The sequence below is a fragment of the Lathamus discolor genome, chromosome 4 (genome assembly GCF_037157495.1).
Source record: "Lathamus discolor isolate bLatDis1 chromosome 4, bLatDis1.hap1, whole genome shotgun sequence".
NCBI classification, from domain to species: Eukaryota; Metazoa; Chordata; class Aves; order Psittaciformes; family Psittacidae; genus Lathamus; species Lathamus discolor.
Window position 1 is genome coordinate 7,025,578 of NC_088887.1, and position 18,664 is coordinate 7,044,241.

General features: G+C 45.4%; 1 protein-coding gene across 3 annotated transcripts; it reads right to left on the reverse strand.

Annotated features, from left to right (window-relative positions):
- Positions 1-366: 366 nt before the first annotated feature.
- Positions 367-16,969, reverse strand: LOC136012983 (tumor necrosis factor receptor superfamily member 1A-like). 3 transcript variants are annotated; one of them, XM_065676140.1, is made up of 10 exons: positions 16,791-16,969; positions 7,371-7,569; positions 7,018-7,146; positions 6,567-6,710; positions 5,096-5,177; positions 4,057-4,124; positions 3,710-3,850; positions 3,339-3,376; positions 2,437-2,596; positions 367-1,883 (listed from the first exon to the last, which is right to left on the reverse strand). In XM_065676140.1, exons 1-10 carry the CDS (start codon positions 16,827-16,829, stop codon positions 1,585-1,587), a joined length of 1,299 nt encoding a protein of 432 aa, XP_065532212.1. In that variant the 5' UTR covers positions 16,830-16,969; the 3' UTR covers positions 367-1,584. The 3 variants fall into 3 exon arrangements, with proteins under 3 accessions (XP_065532212.1, XP_065532213.1, XP_065532211.1); XM_065676141.1 differs by lacking the exon at positions 16,791-16,969 and adding an exon at positions 16,261-16,385; XM_065676139.1 differs by lacking the exon at positions 16,791-16,969 and having other exon boundaries at positions 7,371-9,442.
- Between the last annotated feature and the right edge of the window lie 1,695 nt (positions 16,970-18,664).

The following is an 18,664-nucleotide window of genomic DNA, read 5'->3' on the forward strand; positions in this document are numbered from 1 at the left end:
ACTTTAAGATATTTCCTCTTTAAAAAGCCAAATACAAATCAAAATGACTCATTGCATATTGTTTAAAAAAGTCACTTTAAATATGCCAGCTTCCCCTCTGACTCTTGGATATCTGAGAAGACCTGCAGCCCAGTTTAAGCTCAGTCCTAATTCCTGCCCTCAGTCAGCTTCCTGTGACTTGTGGGCAGCTAAGCTTTACATACAGGGGTTCATAAACCCTTTCTTGTTTTGGGTTTTGGTTTGATTTTTAAATCAGACCATCAAGCCACCCACTCTGGCAACTTCTGGAAGTTATTCCCCTTTCTCTGCCCCCCCCCCCCCCCCATCACAGAAGTTGATATGGAGAAACCAGAAAAGAAGCAGAGGTAAAAATATGCATTTTAATTCGGAGCACTTAGTGTATTTACAGTAGAAAGTATCTCTCCGGCCAAGGGATGAGAGACTAAAACCAGTCCACATTACAAATCAGCCTGCACCTGATGCAGACTAATTGATTTTTGCTGTTTACACTTCACCCAGTGTAATACTCATGAGAAAATGATGGTGCGAGCAGGGAGATGGTACCAAACAGCTCTTGCACCCAGGCAGCAATCACAGAGTGCAGCCCAGGAAGTAGTGTGAAATCATTCAACAGTTGCTAAAAAAAACCCACATATCTATCTATATCTATCTATCTATATATATATTTATATATGTACACATACACAGTCCCATTTGCAGTTAGATCAGATCCAGCAAATCATTCAGAGAGAGATCAGCAGGTAGACACAAGCCTACCAACTTGTGTGCAAGCACAGATGCGCACAGGTGCTCATGCTACCAGGTACATAGGTACCTTCTCACCCAGAGAGATGCACACATTACTTCCTTTTCTGCACCTGGACAAACGCATAAGTTGGTGTTTTGTTAATGCTATCTTACATGGCTTCTAGGTATAGGAAAATAAAAACTTGACAAAAAAGCACCGACCTTCTCATCTGACTCACTGCCTCAGAATCCTTGTTCCACTTGAACCTGAGGAAAATGGGGGTGTGCAAAGGGTAACGTCCTCCCGTTTCTCACAGCCACCACTTCTGAATCTCCATGCCTCTTTTGCCACAGGGATAACCAGTTGATGCCGAAAGGGGGCAGTCCTCTCCTAGTCTCAGAAAGGCAGAACCTCCCTCCACTCCCCTGAGTCAGATTTAGCAATTCAAGGGCTGCAATGTGAGCCAGTTCAATTGTCTGATCTTGCAGAAACACAGATCTGCAAAAAGTTAAGTACTTTACCATCTGACCAGCCAGCTTAACCAAGACACCCTACAAGTTCACCTACCACATATGCTGCATGGAGCACCTATTTCAGAAACAACTAGTCCATAGAACATCTAAGTCACTCTGGTCTGTCTTGGCTTAAAGGCACTGAATATATGGTGGCTGAGAAGCAAACCTCAGCCTTCCTCCAGCATAATGTGCTACTGTTCCCAACAAATGCAGATGAGTGTCAGAAAGACAGGGAGGTATGAGAAAAGGAAGACAGGAAAGGGAGGGACTTATGATCATCTTTTAACAGCCTCAGCCAGGGCAGCTGAAGCAGAAATAAGACTAATGATGGATGTGGAAGCTGCAAGGTTGAGAACTCTGGTTTAGCAAAGCCTCCTGAATGGCTTCACTGCAGCCACTCAGCTCCATCTGGTTGAGAACACAGCTGATGTGCTCCACAGTTGCAGCATGGCTCATCTGCAGTTTCCACTGTCTAAGCATTTCATACTGGGCATCTCTGAAACACCGATGCTCCATCTCAATTCGCTCTAGATCATGGTCGCTCAGGCCCAGACGCCTCACAAATTCTTTCCACCGAGATGGCGGTACATGATCCACCACAGTGTAGAGAATAGAAGGGCCTGTGAAAAGAGAATAAATAGCATGAGAAACAGGATTCTGCAGCCTCAAGGAGAATGTGAGTAAATCCAGGGCTGAATGGTGCCTTGGGATCATGCACTGCCCACTCCTGTTCATTTCTTCTACAGTCACACGGATTTGCTCTTATGCCTCAAAAAGCAAAGTGAATGCTTCCACATGCTCTTGTGTAAAGTTATGAGCAAAGTTGAGCATACATGTTAAGGCCTTGCTACCACACATTACAGCAAAACCAAAATGCTCTGTGTCACCATTCCAGAGCTATTAAGACTGACAGCATGTCACTACATATGACAATCCATTTTGCTGGTAGGGAAAAAGGACAACAGAAAAACCTAGCATAGATATTTAGCATATACAGCCTCACAGGCTCTGGGTGTGCTTCTGGCTTTGTACTGCCTTTGGGCCATGCATTAAGTATAGACACAGGCCATATACACTGGGTAAGGTCTGTCCAACATCCTCCTAAGCTGCATCTGCATAACCAGGTTCTCATTTGCCTGGGGAAGGAGGGAAGGATGAGGGAGTTTCACTTACTGTCTGGAAGCTGTCTCTTCCTGGCAGGTCTGACACAGTCTGGGAACTCATGTGGGCTTTGTGGCAGAGGTGCAGGTGGTGGTGTTGCATTCACCAACAATTCTGTTTCTTTCTGGGGCTCAGGAAGAAGGATGGAAAGTTCACCTCTTTTTACCTCAACCTGAAAGACACATTTTCTTAGTCCTGAATCACCTGCAGCAGGACAATACACCTGTCTCCTGCAAGGAGCCACTAGCTTTATAGATTAACATTTATCCAAGATAGGGGGGGAGCAGGTGCTAAGGTTTTAATTCTTCCTATATACCTGTTCTGAGCAGAAGGCACCAAACATTTCCTTCCAGCAGAACCCAAGGAGTTTAACTCCCTCCTGGCATCAAAAAAATGTAGTCCAGAAGAAATTATTTCTTTACAAAACCTGGTAAAGCTGGTATCCAAAATCACCACCATTTTAGGATCTCCACATGCCACTGTCCCTATCAGCCTGTAAGGCTGTGAAAACCCCACCTCAACTACTGCTTACTTGCAGAACAACAATGCACCTGAGAGAACACTGTGATTCAACACTGGTTTGTAGGATCAAGATCTGAAGTGAAGTAAAATTAGTTAAATCCTCCAAGCTTGGGGTGTATAGGTAGAAAAAGGGATTAAGGACCAGCTATCTGAAAAAAAAAAAATGCATAAAGAAAGAAAAAGGCAAGAAGGCAGGAGTTTGAAAAGCATCCTCTAGAAGAGGAGAAGTAAAATGTTACTGGCTCCACCCTCAAAAAAACTTCTGAATTTAACAGCCCTATTACTCAGCTCATTTGAAAAAAACAGCCCCATGGGGAAAATTGTTACTCTGGATCCCAGGCTAACATAATTGAGAGCAGAAGGAGAGCTCTTACACCCGTCATCTTGCTCACCTCGGATACTAGCTCCTTGGTTGTCTGCGGCAAAGGGACTTTAAAGAAAAGCAAAGAGAAAGCAAACATTATTTTAATTTCCTCTCATCCCAGAAAAAACAGGAAAGCAGCTATTCACAGTCGTGCCCGCAAAAAGGTTTTCTAGCAAAACACACATCTTCCAGCAATAAGCTCACATGCACTTCCAGTCACAGCTATGGGCATGGATGCAGAACTGCAAAAACTACTGCTCCAAAAACCTTAGCTGTCAAGTTCTCACATTCCTTTGCCCTTGCAGCAAAGCAGAGCAACGGGATACCACTTTTTGCCCTCCCTCACACTTGTGCATACACAAACACACAGAGAATGATGTCGATCCCAAATAACATCACCACGTATGCTGGACTCTCCACAGGAGTAGGAAGATGATGTTATCCTCTTTTTCTGGATGAGCTTCACTACTTTTTTTACAATGTAGAGGATGAAAATAACTCCAAATATTGCAACGATGATGCCAAGGACAAGGCTCCCATCTGGACAAAAGAAGACAGCAAATTAGTGAGTGACTGAGAAAGAAGGAGGCAAGTGCTAGAGGAAGAACAGCAAGTGAAGATGTATAAGTAGTAGTGAGAAAAAGAACAGTTTGAGAGAATGGAAAAAAGATTTTATAAAAGGCATTAACAGAACAAAAGCCTGCACTGAAAAGATACCACTGCCCCATAGTTCCCCCAGTACTCACTCAGCCCAGTTGAAGTTGGTGAAGCAGTCACTGGGCTATGACACAGCAAGCATTCTTCACCAATGCAGCTGAAAGGGCAAATCAGAGGTGAGCATGCATGAAATGAAACACCAGCCATTTGCAACTATCCTAAGTAACAGACAAGTTAAGATGAGCCTACAAAGCAGAGCAGTGGAGCGTGACTAGTGACTCTGGGTTGTTACTGGGCCAGTGCCTACTAAGAGAAGACTGAGGATCACAGAGGAGAAGACCTAATTGCCCCAGAAAAGCAGAATGTTATAAAGTTATGTTGAGATGGACAGAGCCTTGAGAAAAATTTCTTCCTGTGGGGCTGTCCTGGGTTCAGCTGTAACAGTAATTTTTCTCTTTCCCAGTAGCTGGTGCAGTGCTGTGTTTTGGCTTTAGCCTCAGAACAACGCTGGTAACACACCCATGTTCCAGTTGTTGCTCATTATTGCTTACCCTGATCAAGGACTTTTCAGACTCATGCTCTGCCAGTGAGGAGGGGCACAGGAAGCTGGGAGGAAGCAGAGACAGGACACCTGACCCAAACTAGCCAAAGGGGTATTCCATACCACAGCACATCATGCCCACTATATAAACTGGGGGGAATCACTCGGAAGGCCCAGATCACTGCTCAGATCAGCCTGGGTATCAATCAAGAGGTGGTGAGCAATTCTGTTGTGCATCACTTGTGTTTATTGACAGTTTTTTCCCCTTCCCTTTTTAGTTTCATATTCTCTCCCCTTGTTATCTCCCTTATTATTATTATTATTATTGGTGGTAACAGTTTTATGTTATACCTTAGTTACTGGACTGTTCTTATCTCAACCTGTGGGATCTACATTCTTTCCATTCTGCTCCCAGTCCCTCTGGGAGCAGGGGGAGGGGGAGGAAAGAAGGGGAGAAGTGAGCGTGCAGCTGTGTGGTGCTAAGTTACCAGCTGGGCTTAAACCACACCAGGGGGGTCATGTCTGCTGTCTCTCCTATGAAGGGTATGCCCCCTTCAGTACATGGGCATATAGAGAAAAAAGCTCACCTGGTGCAAGGCTTGCAAACATTACGAAGTGTCAGGAAGAATCCAGGCTTGCACCTGCAAACTGCATCTTTGTTCTTTGTACCTGTAGAGAAAAGAAGGAAACATTGCCATGATCTGGACAGAGAAGAAAACAAAAGGAGAAAAATCTACTCCAAGATGGGTGGGAGATTTTCCCTCAGAGTCTGAAGAATTGCCTCTGAAGAACAGAAAGAACAACTTTGTCTACATTTGAGAACAGGGTTGGGGAAGGATAAAAATAATAACAAATAAGGGTACCACTGTCCTGGTAGGCAGGGAAAGGGACTAAAATTACAGTGCAGCTGAAACTGGTCTAAAGGATAGTGACAGTTCCAGTGCAAAAGCAGGAGAAGCCACTCAAGTTCAAGCATGACAGGAAGAAGAAATTGCATTAGTCAGGCAAAGATGAGGGAGAAGTGGTCCCCTAGCAGCTGGGGCTGGTGAGGAAGTCAGTTCAGGGCAAGGAGAAATCACTTCCAGCCATGGGACACATTCACTCCCGTGATCTGCTATGTTGTGACTGGCAGCGGTAAGAAATCAAAGATGTATTGCTTCTAAGCAAGTCACAGTATGGAGACTGAGTAAAACAAGCATAGGGAGGAGCAGACAAGAATAGTGATGGAAGGATGCAAACTTGCAGGAGGGGAAAAGATACTAGAACAAGCAGCATGCATTCTGTGACAAGTGAGGGACAGGACTAAAACAGTTCTACATCAGCCAAGAGGAAAGGAAAATGCTCAAGGCCAGCGTATGATGATGACCCTTGAGGGTAAGTATAAGTTTGGAAACTGACGAAGATTACCCAGCACCAGAAAGAACACATGCATCACTGGGACAGCAAACCTCACACTACACAGGCTACAAGACAGGAAAGGTGTCAGGGGAAGCAGAATTTGCAAAGAAGAGGAGATAGCTTGAGGACAATGTATGGCTCATGAACAGAACAAGACTATAGCTTGAAGTGGAGGGCAGTAAGCAGTATCTGGTCAAGATCCGATTCCTGAATGGAGATGAGGCAGCCTAAGACAGCTAACACAGGTACTTCTCCCAGACACCTGCACCATTCCCATGTCATGCCTGATGCCACTTGGTGTATAGTTCAGAATTACCTGAGCTTTCTTGATCTCATGACATCTGCTCTAGAGCATAAAGACATGCAGTACATGCAAGGCAGAGGTACCAGAATTGAGTAAAGAGTATCTCCTCATACAGCCAAAAATCAAGAAGCCACTCACGGAAGGAAGATAGAAACTGTGACAGAAAACAGGGATTGATACCAAGGCAGGCAAAAATTGCCAGTCTTCCTGGGGAAATGGGGCAGGCAAAACCGAGAGCTGATAAACAATCACTTCAGCGCAAGGCGCTGAAGCACGTCGGAAAGTAAACAGAGGGCTGTTCATGTCTACCCTAGAACAGTATGACTGTACTGGAACCATGTCCATGCCATACTCACAGCCAGTAATAGTCCCATGGACACATGAGCTGCAGTTCCTACACTGGAAGAGATCGGCCAGGCCAATCTGGTACTGGTTCTTCCGACAGCCACATACGGTATCTTGCTTTGGGGTGCATGGAGTCTCTACTATCTGCTGGAATTCTGAGGAAAGAAAGGAGAAGTGATTCTTCCAATCTCTTCTTTCACTTTCAGGTGAAAGCACTATTACGATTGGAGGCATCATGATCCCCTAATCTTCCCAGGAAAGGCCAAAAAGGCCTGCAGACTATATCTCAGGCTGTAGACATTCAGCAACTCTTATTCCTGCTGTCCTCAGTCTCTTCCCATACACCATCCTTCTGCGCAATCAATTGTTCATTTTTCCAAGCTTCCTTTCTCACCTTGCCATCCCCTCAAACCCCCACTTGCCAACTATCACCCCTTTTCCTCAGTTCTATAGGTAGCTCACCTGTACGGCAACGTGTGCACTGGAAGCATTTCGACATGGTGTTATCCACAGCTGTGAATGTGCCATTAGCACAAGGAAGACAGACGGGTGCCTGGTCAGGCCGATCACAGTCTTTTGCCTTGTAGGTACCTGCAGTAAAATCACTTAGCAGAGCTCTGACAGAGTATGCTTCCTCTCACCACTGTGAAGGACATACCCCTCAAAAAAAAAAAAGATCAGGAGTAATAGCTGATCTGGGTAGGGACACATGCCAAGTAAAGAGAGCACTGATGTAGCTGTAGGACAGAGACAGTTTGAGTGTGCGGGGAAATGCTGTAAGGTGAAGGTCGCTATTACTGTCCTTTTCTACATACCTGCATGGCACCTCATGCAGCAGTGGGTCTCTCTGGGATGTAGATATTGTCCCAGTTGACACTGCATCTGCCTTTTTTCACTCAAGGAGCTAGACGGGTCTCTTCCATCCAAAGGTATCTGATGGACTTGAAGTGTATATGATACTGGAGAGATTTCTACAGATTCCTTCGTCAACATGCAGACAAATGTTAGGATAACCTGTAAATACAGAGGGAGAAAGAAGGAGAGGGAAAGGAAGAGAGAAAACATCATATCCCCTTGCAGACTGCACAGCTGACTTCAGCACTAAAATATTGTTACAAAAGCAAGTTCAATTGACTTGACAAATTCTGGTATTAGGAAAAAAAGACAACCAAAAAACCCTCATGCCTGACATTTGTGTTATTAATACTCCATACAATGGTCTCTATGACTAACTGGTTGTATATAAAGCAAATGCTTTTTTATGATGTGCAATTTATAGATGGAATGCCTTGAAAATGCTGCAGCTTCCAAGAAAGTTACTCAAGAGCACAGAAGTGTTTCTATTAATGGAGGCAGTAAGACTGCCCATCCAGAAACAGAGAGAAGAACACGTCCAGCACTTGCAGTTCTACTGAATAAATAAACCAGATGGGAAGTCTGGAATAAGAAAGCGGAGAAGGATCTCACTGCATGCAAAGTCCAGAAAAACTTCCAGAACTTCTCCTGAGCAAGCAAGCCCTAGAAACATGGGAAAGTTAGGTTTTCAACTCTCCCCCTGACAAACGTACATTCTTCCTTATCTTAAACTGCAGCCACTAACATTCAGTCTGAAGAGTCTGTCATAAAAATGTGCACTTGTTCCCTTTTTTCTTTTTCAATTATTCCTTTAGGATTTATTTGCTATTCTTAATTTTTAAGATGGCAGTTGTCAAGAATGTTAACAGGAATAGTAAGACTAGCATGATTGCCGTATGATTGTAAGGGAGCATGTGTACACACACATGGGAAGGAACAGCAAAACAAAGGGTTAAAAGAGCAGCCTGCACTGATAACGAAGAACACCATTTTCCTGGCCATTGTTTTCAGAACACTATTCCCAGCACTGAAATTGAGATATGTGCTGTTTATGTTGTGGCCAAAAGCTCTCACTGGTGAGAGGACAGTGTAGATGATTCATCAGCAAAAGAGGCACCAGGAGGATGGTCACGAGACTGCAGCAGATCACGAACATGATTCCTTTGCCTGTTGGCCCAACAGAAAAGATCCTCATCATCTATTTCAAAACACATTAAGAAAAGGAAAAAAAACCCATACAATAATAAAAAAATAAGTTAAAAAAACAAAGCCAGGAAACAACTTGGCCCAAGATATATGGAACCTGAAGCCAGCCAGTTTCTATGGCAAAGGCCCATCCCATTCCAGCTTATGACTCCCAAAGAGTATGATGGAGTTGTCCAAAAACTAGTCTGTAGTGCCATGAAGAACCCCAGCAGCACTATCAAGCCACCACAGCATCCCTTGCCATCTGCGCTGCACACATGTGATCCTGGCCATATCATCTGGCCATATACCTGTTGGTACTTCTGAGTATGTCATGGAGAGTGTGTACTGGTGTAGTCTGTGCATTAGATTGAGTGAATTCATGAAAATCAAGTCATGTTTTTGCAAATAAACACCACCCTGCCTGTCTGCATGATCTCACACTGAGTTTTACTACACCAGCTTCCCTACATTGTAATGTTTTCCCAGCTTGCTCTTGTGGACGAGATAAGATGCCTGTACAGGCATAGCTTCAGAGTTTGGTTCCTTTTTGCATTTTCAGGTAGGAGAGTTACAGCAAAAGCAAAGTAAAGCAATAAGGGCAAACCACAGTGTTGATATCAATTTTGTGGTTGCAAGCTTAAGAAAGGATATGCAAAATGAGACAACTATGACAGCTCCACGCTGTCCTGTTGCTCTCTCAAAATTAAAGCCTTGGAGAGAAAGGTACATACATGAAAGCAACTCAAAACCTCAAGCAAGATAGGAGTTTGCAACTCTGACAAAGCAAAAACCCTGTTTTTCAGAGAGCTCTGTCATACAAAGACATATTCAATAGACAGATGCTAAAATGGTGAACAAGAAAAACAAAACCACATATTTAAATACCACTGTTCCAGACTTAATTATCTGACCACAGGATAAAATGTAAGCACTCCAACAACAACCCAGCAGAAATAAAACTCATTTCAGCAACTGACAGTCCTACAGATTGACTTGACTGCAAGAAAATGGGTAAAAGATCATTCACACAGATGGTTTAACAGCAAGAATCCTGATTCTCTAGCCGATGATTAATCCCCAACATGGCAATATATACAGCAGGCCTGTAAGTCAGACAAGTCCTTAATAGAAATAACAGAAAAGCATCAAAGACTAAGCCAAAACCACAGAAAATTGGTCAAATACACCTTAAAACCCAAAAGAAACCAGGAAAGGTGTTTTAAATTTTTCAGATTAAGTGAAAGCAAGTGTAATCAACCCAGAGTTAACACATTATTACTGATGACAATCGGAGAGCCACAGACCACAAGTGACTCACAAACCAAAGACTTGGCCTTCCAGAAAAATGTATTCCCATAGCAGAAAAAAACCCCACCACCATCTTCAGCAGCTCCCCAGGCCATCCAGCAGCAGTGGATTTACACCGAGGACACACTTCATGAAAATCAGGAAATACATTAAACTTGAATAGACTAATAGACTAGACTATTTCAGTTGGAACGACCCTCCAGTGATCACCTAGTCCAAATGCCTGACCTATTCTGAGCTGACCAAAAATTAAAGCATATTCTCTCCAAACCAGACGAGCCCAAAACACTCAGCCCTCCTCACAGGCCTTGCCTTCCAGCTCTGTCACCAGCTTTGGTGCCCTCCTCTGGATCCATTCAAGGACCTTCATATCCTTCTTAAACAGTGGGGCCCAGAACCACACTCAAGGTGAGGCCACACCAATACTGAAAACAGTGGGACAAGCACCTCTCTTGACCTGTGGCTGTGCTGGGTTTGATGCACGAGGATGGGGTTTGCACTGCGGGCTGCCTGGGCACACCGCTGGCTCCTACTGAGCTGCTGCCAACCAGCACCCCCAGGCCCTTCCTGCAGGGCTATTTCCAGCCACCCCTCTCTCAGTTTGTACTTGTGCCCAGTGCTACTGTCCCAGCTGCAGCATCCGGCATTTCCACTTGTTAAACTGCATCCCATTAATCATTGCCCAGTGCTCCAGCCTAGCTAGATCCCTCTGCAAGGCCTCCTGTCCCTCAAGACAGTCAATAGGACCTGCCAGTTTGGTATCATCAGCAACCTTGCTTATGGTGCATTCATCTCCTGCATCCACATCATTGATAAACATATTGAACAGAACTGGCCCTAAAATTGAACCCCAAGGAACACCACTGGTGACTGGTCACCAGCTAGATACAGCTCCATTTACAAAGCACTGAAGCCTCAAGTCATAGGTAAGAGCTCACCAAGGCAAAGTTCAGAGATTGCTACAACTGAAAATGGTTTTCCATTGTCAGATTTACAGCATGCTCCATTTTCACTTGCCAGGAGAAAGAACGAGTAGCCACTAACCAATGCTGCATACAAGAGTGGACAGCATGCGTCAGCTGAATGGTAACTCAAACCACCAAACCACATCATGCACACCAGTGACTCACATTCTTAGTGAGCCGAGAGCACCCAGGAGAAAGAAGAGTAAGCAGAAACTCTAGGTTTTACTTCTGCAATTGCTGCTGAAATAAACACAACAAAACCAGAATGCTGCTTCCCTAAATCATTATGCCCCTCAGGGTAACAGCTATGTCCCCTCACATGTGAGGGAACCATAGCTCCTGCTCATGTCTCATGAGAGCACTTAATGTTGGACAGCTACAGTGAAAAAACCCACAACACTGCACAAGCCCAGTAGCTCTTCTATGGAAGGTTTTGACAGCTGAGACAGGACTTTGGATCCTCTGCAGCATCTTCAACCTCAAATATCCTTGAATTACTGCCACCGCTACAATTCACACCCTTGCTTGCTCACCAGACCAGAGAACTGTGAGGTGACAACTCTACAGAGTAAGGCAAAAAAAAGGAAGGAACAGGAAATATAAAAGTGAAGAATGTAGCAAGATGCAAGGAAGATTAGGAAGGCAGGGTGGAAATAAGGAGAGAACTTGAGAACACTGTTCTAAGGCCAAGGAAAAAGAATCTTAAAATCCCAGACTGGTTTCGGTTGGAAGGGACCTTAAAGCTTATCCAGTTCCAAGCCCCTGTCACAGGTAGGGACACCTTCCACTAGAGCAGGTTGCTCCAAGCCCCATACAACCCGGCCTTGAACACTGCCAGGGATGGGGCAGCCACAACTTCTCTGGGCAGCCTGTGCCAGTGCCTCAGCATCCTCACAGGGAAGAACTTGTTATATATAATCTCTGTCTCCCCTCTGTCAGGTTAAAGCCATTCCCCCTTGTCCTATCACTACATGCCCTTGTAAAAAGTCCCTCTCCACATTTTTTCTAGGCCCTTTTTTGGTATTGGAAGACTGTTACAAGGTCTCCCCTGAGCCTTCTCTTCTCCAGGCTTAACAATCCCAACTCAGCCTGGCTCAATAGGAGAGATGCTCCTGCCCTCTGATCATCTTTGTGGCCTCCTCTGGACTCACTCCAAGGCAGCACAGTATCTGAAACAGAGGGACAAGGACAGGGAAGTGCAGCATATCAGAGTTACCTTATTATCTGCCAGTGCCCTCAAGGCTAGGAAATACCAAATCACTCAGCATGGAATGCTGCAGCTCTGTATCATCTGCTCTGCCCTCCCCATGCAGAGCTGTAGCCTGGCTGCAACCTACAAGTCTCCCCACCCTCAGGTAAAAGGGCAGAGGAAGCAGGTACAGTGACACACAGGTATGACAGTATGACAGGAAAGAAGATGGAGAGGGTCATGTTAGGAGCAAGACTCCCTTCTCCTAGAAAGCTGGTGGATGCTTAGAGGTGTCCAGAGTGGAGGAAGGCCAGTCACAGAAAGCAAAGTGACTGGGAAGGGAGGGATTCAACAGGTGAGAAGTGACTCCTGCCCCCACCCTCCCCAGCACCTGGAAACCCCAGTGCCTGTTCACTTGAACTCACAGGAAGGTAATACTTGCTGGAGCAGCTGCTCAAGTATGAGTATTCCAAACAATTCACATAGTATTGCTCATCACTAAGCTAATGTTTAAAATAATCCAAATTAATAATTTCCAGAGTTTAAACATCCTTAACACAAAAGCATTTCAGAATAAAACAATTTTATAAATCCAGACCTGCTGTTAAAATCCAGAGATGGAGGCTTACTCCTTTTTCAGTACCTAACATACTCATTTAATAAAGTGCTTCCCCACCAACAGCTTATTCAACTGCTTCTCTCAGAAAAGACATTCAGTTTACAACTTCCATTTTTAAACTAAAGAACTTCCTGCAAATAAAAGACGTTACAAGTCATTAGAATTTCTCAAACATATATTAATAGAAATTTCCCTTTGCTTAAGAGTTCAGCATGGTAAACACCAATGCACAAGTAATCTATGCACCAGCCCTATCTTAGTCTTTTTGAGGAGTCATTAGAAAAAAAAATCCGCCAGCTTGGAAGTTCAAACAGATCCTGCTCATAGTCAGGTACCAAAGAAATCAGGGTGCAAGATTACCCTTATGCTCCCTGACTGCATCAGGCATCTCCAAAAGTTCTGAGATTTGCATTGTTTTTTTGGTTTGCTCTACAATGATGCACAGGGAACCAGAACTTCTGCTTTACACATTAAGAAATGTATATTAAAGCAACATTTACAGGAATTATTTCTCATTGCTCACTAAAACCTGGAAAGGTCAAAAGAAGGATGTAAGAGCTATTATTGTGAACAGTCCTCCATTTTATGAAGATCGGACAGGGGCCCTGTCTAAAATCAGGAGACTGGGAACAGCTTTCACACCATGAAGAAAGGCCTTAGAAATCTTCACTTTAAAACAACAATAACAGAAAGATTTATTTGTAAAGATCATGGACTTCACATCACAAAATGTGTGTATATATACATATACAGCATACAAAGCTAAAAGTTTGTATTTCATATTAGCAGAGATAAAGAGTAGGAAAGTCATGGTCATGTGGAGTCCTATTCACTGGAACCAAAATACTCCTGGTTTAATAAACGTAGCAACATTGCTTTGAGATGTGCTTTCTGCTGTCAGGTTCCCAAGACCACAATAGAAAGATATGTGTTACCAAGGGTTCAAAGGAAGCACTCAGTTATCCAGGGATGAGGACACAATTATGGAAGAGAACACAACATCTGCCCCAGAAAACAGTCAGAAATGCAATCAAATGAATTATTAGAAAAAAAATTGAGGACAAAACAGACAGTGTTGTTATGCCAATATATTAACCCATAAGGACTGAATCCTGACTATGTTTCTGGTCCCCAATCCTGAGAATATATATTAACCCACATATTATACAGAGAAAGGTAACAAGGATGATCAGTGGTACAGACTACCTGCCATAAAGGCAATTATTAAAAATGCTGGTAGGGGATACTATAGTGGGCCCTAAAGTCATGGATACCATGAAGAGAACAGCCATCCCAGTTCACATTCTCCCTCTCTCAATGCAAGATCTAAGAGGCATCACATTAAACAAGCAGGAGAAAGGTCTGAAACACATACAAGGAGGTACTTTTTTATCCAACACACAGCTGATGTGTGCGACTCCCTGTCAGAGGGCTGAGGGTGCCAGAAACTTGCCTGTGTTCCAAAAGCAATCATTACGTTCATGAGCAGAAGAAAAAACACACTCAGGGCTCCAAAATATGAAGACACCATTTCAACTTGGGAATTCCTACAGCCACAGATCACTGGAAGCTGGGAAAGTGGTTTTATTTTCATTGTTTTTACACTCACCCTGCTCCAAAACCCTCGGCAGATACATGCTGCTGGCCGCTGCAGGACACAGGACCGTAAGCCCAACAGTTCTTTCTTACAATGCTCTTGGTGGCTTGGTTTTCAATTTTCATATAACATAGCTTCTAACTTCAAAATTGCATTTTCTCCCTTTACCTTCAAAAGGCTTCAATGCTTGAAGCACTGCACTTACTTCCCTGTGCACTTCCAACTTTCACAGTGCACAAAAGGGCCTAAGCAGAAACAGATGCCCTTTTATTCACTGTGAAAGTTGGAAGTGCACAGGAAAAACATGAAGGACCGGGAAATAAGGTTAAAGACACAAAAAAAAGAAAATGCATGGAAACAGCCGACAGGAAATTTTGAAGAATCAGTGGAAATGTAAAAGAATCAAAAACTAAAAGGGGGGGCATCAAGGGAGTAGGAAAGGCCATGAGGGCAAAACGCAGGATGATATGGAAAATACATGGAGGATGGAAGGGCATGCAACAGAGTGAGATTGGTAACACTTAAAAAAAAAAGTATTATTTCATGGAAAAGATAAAAATTATCTGTAATAAGTGAGTATGGTGCTATTGAGAACTTGAAATGACATGTAAATAAGAGAGGAAAAATGTCCTCAAAAAGAAACATAAATCCCACTGAAGGATGGATACTCTTCGCCAGCATATTACTGAACTGAAGACAATATAATGAATTTGGGGGATACAGTAAATACTTTTTTGTGTGCATTTTATCACCAATAATATGAATACTGTTACATATACTAGCTGAATTACCGCAAAATATATGCGCCACTATACTTAACACTTAAACCACCTTTCCAGGTTTGCTAACTGCTTTGAAATCCATATGCAAGTCAGTTTATGTATCCTACCTATGTCCCAAGATGGTAAATGATCCACAATTAGAGTCAAGGTGTAAACTTCTCCTACTCCACCGGTTTAGTTGTGTTGTCCTGCCAGTGCTAGATGCAATGCTATTTATTACCTGGTTTCCGAAAGCTTCCAAGCGCAAAAAAAGAAATACAACTTCTGGAAGAAGGAAACTTTGAGCCACGAGTCACAATTTTCTGACAGCAAATTAACAACTAACCTAGCATTACAAGCCCAGTGCAGTCAAGTGCAAATTACTACAATGCTCAGCTATTGGGGAATAAAGAGCTTGATCTTGTAACTTCTGCAACAGAATTTATAGCCATATCGTGGTGCTGATGTCATCCCTACTGTCACAGCTTTATCACCCATCTGCTGACACTGGTTATTCATAAAACTCACAATTTATTTCACAAGTAACTTTTTCACCTGCAGAGTTACAACTGACAGCTTAAAAATCTTGACCTATGATACCCCAGAACTGTGAAGTCATTGAGGCTGGAAAAGACATTTCAGATCATGGAGTCTGACTGCTAACCTCACACTGCTAAGTCCACCACTAAACTGCACCCCTCAGAACCACATCTACATGCCTTCTAAATACCACCAGGGATGCTGACAACAAAAGCAAATGCCAATGATTATGTGCAGACATACAGGCACGTGGCGTGTTTTCACAACGTTGTCAAACAACCCCCAAGTGGATTAAAAGGTTTACTTATTTCATACCTCATGGCACTTGCTTTCTGTTCTCCTTAAAATTTAATGCAAAAGGGGGCTAAGCTCTTCAGCAAAACTCACTGTTCAAGGGGTCAAATCTAAAAGAAGATGCTCGACACACGGGAAAATGACGATTTACCGGTGAGGATAAACAAACCCCACGGTTTGGGTTTTAGGTATCGCCCGCTAACCTCTGTTTAAAAGCCCGCAGAGCAGCAACACAACTTCCCTTGCTTCGAGTGGCACCGACGCGCCCGTCCCGTCCGCCGCGGTACAACCGCAGGCACCTGCAGCCAACCCCACGGCAAAGTCGAGCCCGGTGAGGCAGAGGCGGCTCGTCCTCCCGCCGCCTGCAGCCGCCCCCGACCCCCGCTCACCGGGAACGGAGCCCAGCCCAGCCCGGGAGGCTCCGTGCCCCCGGCGGGGTCAACCCAGCGCCTCGCTCCAGGAAATGCTCCTCCATTCCTGGAAATCCAGCCGCCTTTTCTCCTGGCTCAGGGATAAACCCCGGAAACGGCCCCGGCGAACCCAGCGGCCAAGCGGTGGGCGGGCGAGAGCCGGCACTGCGGGCCGGGCCCGGCCTCGACAGCAGGGCACCAGCCGCCCCCGACCGCCCCCCTCAGGTGATAATGGCTCCTTGGGAGCTGCCACCGCCCTCCCCTCGCTCCCCGCCACGGCTCAGGGCTCCCGTGAGGGAAACGAAAGCCCCCGGACAGTGGGAGCGGAACCCGGACCCCGGAACGATGGGGACCAGGAAGACCGAAGGGAGCCCGGGCCCCAAAGTTCCGCGGCGGGCTGTAGCCTCGCAGCTCCGGGGGAAAAGCCCGCAGACCGTCCGCTGCGGGAGCGGAGCCGCCGCCACCGAGTGAGGTGTCTCAAGGTCCGGACCCGTCCCGCCGTGACTTACCGTCCCCAGCTTGCTGCAGGGCAACGCAGGGCCGCGCATGGCTCCGCGGCCCACTACGTCCCCATGGCAGGGTCCCGCCGCGCCCGCAGGAAGCCGCCCCAGCTCTGCCCAGCCCCGGCCGGAGGAGCACGAAGCGGGGCGGCAGGAGGAAAGCGGGAGGCGGCCCAGCCCCGCCCACCCACCGGCGCAGACCGACCGCTGGCGGCTGCTTTCCTTTAACCCTGGGGTGAACAGGCTAAAAAGAAACGACCGATGGTGTGTTCCGTGGCTAAACCTGCTGGAAAACACCTGCGAACGGAGTCATCTCCGTGGAGGGTGTCCCTGCCCACGGCAGGGTGAGCGTTTTCCAACCCAAACCCTTCTATGAGTCTCTTACAGCGTTTCACCTTTACCCCCTACTGTTAATGTTGAGTTCATGTGAAACTTAACCGTGTAGTGATGAGACATAACACATTGCACCTCAACTGCCTTGTCAGCACCTAAATAATTGTCGAGAAAGGTACTTATCAGCCCAAACTAGCATATTTAGAGTATCTATGCCTATACTTTTTAATTTAAAACATACATTTTCTTGTATGCTCCGATGAACCAGCTGCATTGACAATGCAAATATAAAGTGAAGTTAATGCAGCATTCTATGCGAGCTCTGCTTCATTTAATATATGCTTTTAATTATAGTGTTCAAAAACACAGTAAAGATTAGGTGGCAAAGAGATAAAGCACTCCCTTTTCTATGTTGCACATTAAGATCCCGCCTTCATGTAGTTTCAGAACTATTCCCAGTTGGTATAACCAGCTGCCAGGTTAGTTACCTCATCCTGACTGCTTGTCTGCTTTGGGTGATAGGAATTGGTTGGTTGTTACAAGATGCAGGTGTCATGAATGGGAGGGATCCCGAATGGAAACAGCTGCAGCACCTACTTCCCAGTGATCGGGTTGTGACAGGGAATTCTCCCCCCTTTCCTGCCCTATCTCTGTCATACAAAGACATTAAATTGAGGCACTAAGCACTGTTTGGGAAGAATATACCCATTCCATGTATGTAAGCCCAAAGTTTGCATATGATTCACTCTGTGCACTGCCTGAACTGCTGTGAAGAAACCCGAACACCTCCATCAGCTGTGTCTGCTATGCAGTTGCTTATCTGCAGTGTGGAAGCCAGCAATGGCACATGCACGGGACAAAATGACAAGGGCCACACAGCCACAAAGCTCTCCTCCACACTTCAGGCTTGGGCAGCTCTGACCTTCCAGCTGCAAGTGGGAAGAAAATAGAATAATACGTTATAAGTCTGCAGCCGTCTCCAGGGATAGAACTAGAAACAATTCACTGAGCTTTGTCTAGTTCTTTTCCTTGCCGAAAATTGGGAAGATACAAAAAACAGAAGGGGATTTAAGCCCCTCTCCTATGGAGCCAGGCTGAGAGAGCTGGGCTTGTTCAGCCTGGAGAAGAGAAGGCTCCAGGGAGACCTTAGAGCAGCTCCCAGCGCCTAAAGGGGCTACAAGAAACCTGGAGAGGGGCTTTGGACAGCGGCCTGTAGTGACAGGACATGGGGGAATGGCGTTAACGTGACAGAAGGGAGGCTGAGATGAGCTCTGAGGCAGAAGCTCTTCCCTGTGAGGGTGCTGAGGCGCTGGCACAGGGTGCCCAGAGAAGCCGTGGCTGCCCCATCCCTGGCAGTGCTCAAGGCCAGGTTGGACATAGGGCTTGGAGCAGCCTGCTCTAGTGGAAGGGGTCCCTGCCCGTGGCAGGAGGTTGGAACTGGATGAGCTTTAAGGTCCCTTCAACCCAAACCAGGCTGGGATTCTACGAAAATTACCCCCTAAAGGAAAGATCCGCATGCACCAGTAAGTATATTCTGTGGAGGAGAAAAT

Excerpts from the sequence above, each read along its gene's own strand:
- LOC136012983 (XM_065676139.1), bottom strand. The coding sequence starts at position 7,623 with ATGATGTTTTCTCTCTTCCTTTCCCTCTCCTTCTTTCTCCCTCTGTAT. Across the intron at positions 4,125-5,095 it reads GTTTGCAAGCCTTGCACCAG|CTGCATTGGTGAAGAATGCT; the intron begins GTGAGCTTTTTT and ends TTGCCCTTTCAG. Across the intron at positions 3,377-3,709 it reads TGGAGAGTCCAGCATACGTG|TCCCTTTGCCGCAGACAACC; the intron begins GTGATGTTATTT and ends TTTTCTTTAAAG.